Here is a 4520-nt window from a genome sequence, read left to right on the forward strand (position 1 = left end):
AGCTTGGGAAAGGCGGAAGGGTATGTAAACCTAACCCTTTTTCGGCATGTCTTAGTTGTAAATATGCTATGACACGAGCCTCGAAACTTCACTCTTATGATCCGGGCATGTCTACGATTCTTATTCACCTTTGAACGTCGGCATTCTTAGTGTAGTAATATTATGGTCCCTATGTCTTTGGTAAAAATTGGATTTCAAACATTGCATAAGGATTTTGTCTTTAAAAGAGTTCTACGTCTAAAAATGGCCGTAACTTTCGTAGACAGAACCGGATCGCCTCGATATGCTCGTAGGAGATTTTGTAGCATATAATGGCTATGTATTCCATAGGCGGGCCCGGAGTGGGTTGAGGCTCGTCCGTGGGTCCCGCGACTCTCCCTTGTGTAGCTCCAACGACCTGGTGACATAACTTAATAAAGCCATCACCCGACCCCCGAGGGTTGATTACTTATTTACTTATTAAGTCTATAATGATGATTTTTATGCATATGATTACTCACGACTCTGCTCGTGCATTCTGTTGTATCTTTCGCCGAGTCCCGGGCCGGTTATGTTATCGTGCGCACTATGGTATGTTCCGGAGTATGATGTGTCCGGTTATGGGCCCCTCGGCGGAGGAAGGGTACACGTCTGTATATTTGGTGTTATGATGTGTTATGGTGTTATGATATGTTATGTGATATGTCGGGTTTCGGAGATATGAAATCTTCTATAGTATGATGTGTTATGGCGCCAATGACGGGCAGGCGACCATAGTTCCTGAGCCCCATGCATGATTTGTATTTTGAAACTAAATATTTTGACATTCGTATTGTACTTATTTTGTATCTTCGATTCGATTGCATTACGTTTCTTGTATGTCTTGCTTTGCATCGCAATTACATATTCGTGCGACCCCCTTTCTTCCGGGGGCTGCGTTTCGTGCCCACAATTACAGACGCCCATTTACGCCGATCCGCCGGCCTAGGACACTATTACTGCAACATTTGGAAGTGCTCCCTTGTCACGGAGCCTATATTTTGGTATATACTCTTCCGTTGCGTATGTATATATTCATTCGGGGAGTACGGCGGGGGCCCCGTCATATGATTACATTTACATTTAGAGGTACGTAGACATATATGTGGGTTGTGCCTATTCTTTATGCGGGGTGTGATCATATATGTTATGTTTGGGGCGGTCCCATTTGCCATAGCCGACCTTCCAAACTTGCGTACGTATATGTTTTTGGACGGCGCGCTTTATGATAGCACGTCTTTGACGCGATATACATGTATATTTGTGTTTGCGACGATTTGAGACAACGTCGATGTTTGTATATGTTTAAGCTATACGTATGTGATTAGTTTTAGAGAATGTGTTTGGGTGCCCGGCCAGGAGCCCACTAGTCACGACTTTACGGGGTTGGGTCGTGGCGGTGGCTCTGGCCAGGGCGACACCGCTACGGTGAGCGTAGTGGGTGGCTTATGGATAATGACACCGTGCCTATATGGCCGGGCAGCACCACTAGTGGGCGGCTTCAGACGTTTACCCCGGACGCGGGCTAGTGATGGTCACACCGTACCTATATGGACGGGCAGTTTATATATGTATATACGATATGATAATGCTTATTATAAAAGTAGCATGCATGACTCCGCCTTAAGAGGCAATTGGTTGCAGGTTATCTCTTTATCGTATGCTCTCTTAGTTCTTGATTATGTTATTGTACATGCCTTACATACTCAGTACATTGTTCGTACTGACGCCCTTTTCTTTTATAGACACTGTGTTCATGCCCACAGGTAGACAGGGAGACGGCGCAGACGCTTAGGAGATTACTCAGCGGATTTGCAGGAGCACTACACTACCCCGGAGTTGCCACTCCTTGGTATAATATTTTGTGCATATATTTAGGGCATGGCCGGGTCCTGTCCCGCCCTTATGATTTCAGTACTCCAGTTAGAGGCTCGTAGGTACTTATGTGTGGGTAGTACATGTTATGTGACTTCTTCATTGTATATTCTGTACACCATTTTGCAGCCTTTTGAGCCTATGTATATATGCATGTTCTCGGGAGATGTTTGGTGATCATTTCATTGTAAATATGTCTTTGTGAAGCTATACCTGTTCAAGATGGGTGTTATAGTTAGCATGATAAGAGGTGCTCGGTAGCTAGCTCCGGGTACCAATCATGGCCCTCTAGTTCGGTCGTGACAAAAGTGGTATCAAAGCAGTTCTGTCCTAGGGTGTGTCTACGAGCCGTGTCCGGTAGAGTCTTATTTATGGGTGTCAAGCGCGCCACACTTATAGACAAGAGGCTGCCGGGCATTTAGGAATAACGACTATCCTTCTTCTTCATAGATCGTGCGATAGAGCTATGTTATAAAAATTTTCTTTTCCCTAATTGTGCGTTATGATTTCAGCGATGCCGGCAAAGAGGAAAGCAATAGCTGTCCAGAATGGCAAGACTGCGACAGGAAGGTGGGTTGAACAAGAGCCACCGACAAATTTAGAAGAGGGTGAGTCCCATAATGAGGCTCTGTCTCGGACTTCTCACATTCTGCCTATTTTAGAGGGGCATGAAGGGGCCTCAGCTCCAGCTCCACTGCCTCCAATTCCTCCATCGGGTGCTTCGGGTCAGCAGATGACCGAGGCTACTTAGCTATTGAAACAACTAGCTACCGCCCCGTACTCGAGCGGTACGGGTCGAGGTGATGAGCGGGCCCGAGCCGAGCTCGTGATTTTGTGAGTTTGAACCCGCGAGAATTTTTTCGGGTCAGGCGAATAAGACCCGAGGGTTTTATAAATGCGATGTTGAGAACGCTGAGAATAATACATGCTTCAATTTGTCGGTCTATGGTATAATAACTGGGTTTCTTCAAGAGGGAAAAATGCACCTCCCCCGATTTGGCGGGAGTTTGTAGACGGTTTTATTCGCCATTATTTTCCACCCGAAGTTCGTCGAGCTCGAGCTACAGTAGGTTTCTGAATTTAAAGCAAGCGAATATGAGTGATCGGGAGTATAGTCTCCATTTTAATTCATTGGCTAGGTATGCTACGACCATGGCGACCGATATGGGCTTGGGGTGCATTGATTTGTGAGTGGCTTAGGACCCACATTTGATCGAAGTTGCTTGACGACTTATTTCAAGAAGGATGGATGTTCCCGTTTCGGGATCACACTCAAATTTGGAAGAGCAACAGCAGCCGCAAAGGGGTGAGCGTGATATGGACAGAGGCCATAATAAAAGGGCCAGAACTGCCGGTGCTAGTAGTGAGTATAGAGGGGGTTAGAGACCATAACACTCTAGGTATCCAGGCTAGTTCGCGGCTAGTGTACCTCCTCGATTTGCGGGTAGGAGATTTGACTACCCCATTTATTCTGGCCCGGGTCAGAGTTCAAGGGTATCGGGTTCTCAGTTTGGAGGTGATTTTAGTCAGAGGAGGCCACCGGTACAGCGATGCAGCTAGTGCGGTAGATTACATTCAGGTCAGTGTCGCCGAAGATTGATACTGCTATGCACGTAGTCGGGTTGGGCATATGATGCGTGATTGTCCATCGTCGTGCGAGGAGTTGGGGCTCGGCTATAGGATCAGGCTGAGTTCTTCTTCGTCCGTGCACCGAACGGTAGACTCCCCCGGAGCTTCGGCGGCCGTGGCAGGGGCAGAGGGATAGCATCCAGTTCAGGTGGCTCTCAGCCCCGTATTTATGCATTGGCCGGACGACAGGATCGTGAGTCCTCCCTTGACGTTGTCACAGGTATCCTATCATTATTTTCTCATAATGTTTATGCATTGATTGATTCGGGTTCTACCTTGTCGTATATTACTTCGTATATTTCTAATCGGATTGGGGTGAAACCTGAGTCAATTAAACCTTTTGAGGTGTCTACTCCTGTTGGTGACCCGGTAATAGCTAGACAAGTATATATAAATTATGTGATTATGGTATGTGATCGTCAGACTACAGCCGATTTGATGAACCTGGAAATGTTAGATTTCGATGTTATTATGGGCATGGATGGTTGGCCCCTTGTTATGCTAATTTGGTTCGAACAAAGATGGTTCGATTCAAATTGGAAGAACCGGTCTTAGTGGAAAAATACAACGTCTCCCAAGGGTAGGTTTTTTTTCTATCTCAAACAAGGGAAAATGATTGCAAAAACTATTTATCTTTTTGGGCGTTAAGGCCCCAAGCCGCCGACTCTTATCGTCCGTGGTAAATGAGTTTTTGGACGTATTTCCGGATAACTTCCGGGTCTTCCCCGGAAGGGGATTGATTTCTATCGATGTGTTGCCCACCCCTTTACCCCCCTTTTCGGGAAAGGCTCCTGAAAATTAAAGGCAAAAGGCGGGAAATTTTCTCGAAGGGGTTTATTAGACCGTTTTCCCCCCATGGGGAGCCCTGTTTTTTGTAAGAAAGAAAAATGGTTCTTTACGAATGTGTTTATATGGCGTTAAAAAAGGTGACGATAAAGAATAAGTTCAAGAATCGATGATTTGTTTGATCAATTACAAGGTGCTAAGTGTTTTCAAAA

General features: G+C 45.9%; 1 protein-coding gene across 1 annotated transcript in view; it reads left to right on the plus strand.

Moving 5' to 3' along the window:
• The window catches only part of LOC132057761 (villin-1-like), a 20308-nt gene extending 17664 nt beyond the window's left edge, over window positions 1-2644 (plus strand). The window contains exon 10 of the mRNA XM_059450364.1: window positions 2406-2644. Within this exon, the coding sequence (XP_059306347.1) occupies window positions 2406-2644 (239 nt within the window). The remainder of the gene's footprint in view (window positions 1-2405) is intronic.
• Window positions 2645-4520: the final 1876 nt, after the last annotated feature.

This window comes from Lycium ferocissimum, chromosome 5, assembly GCF_029784015.1.
Source record: "Lycium ferocissimum isolate CSIRO_LF1 chromosome 5, AGI_CSIRO_Lferr_CH_V1, whole genome shotgun sequence".
Classification (NCBI taxonomy): domain Eukaryota; kingdom Viridiplantae; phylum Streptophyta; class Magnoliopsida; order Solanales; family Solanaceae; genus Lycium; species Lycium ferocissimum.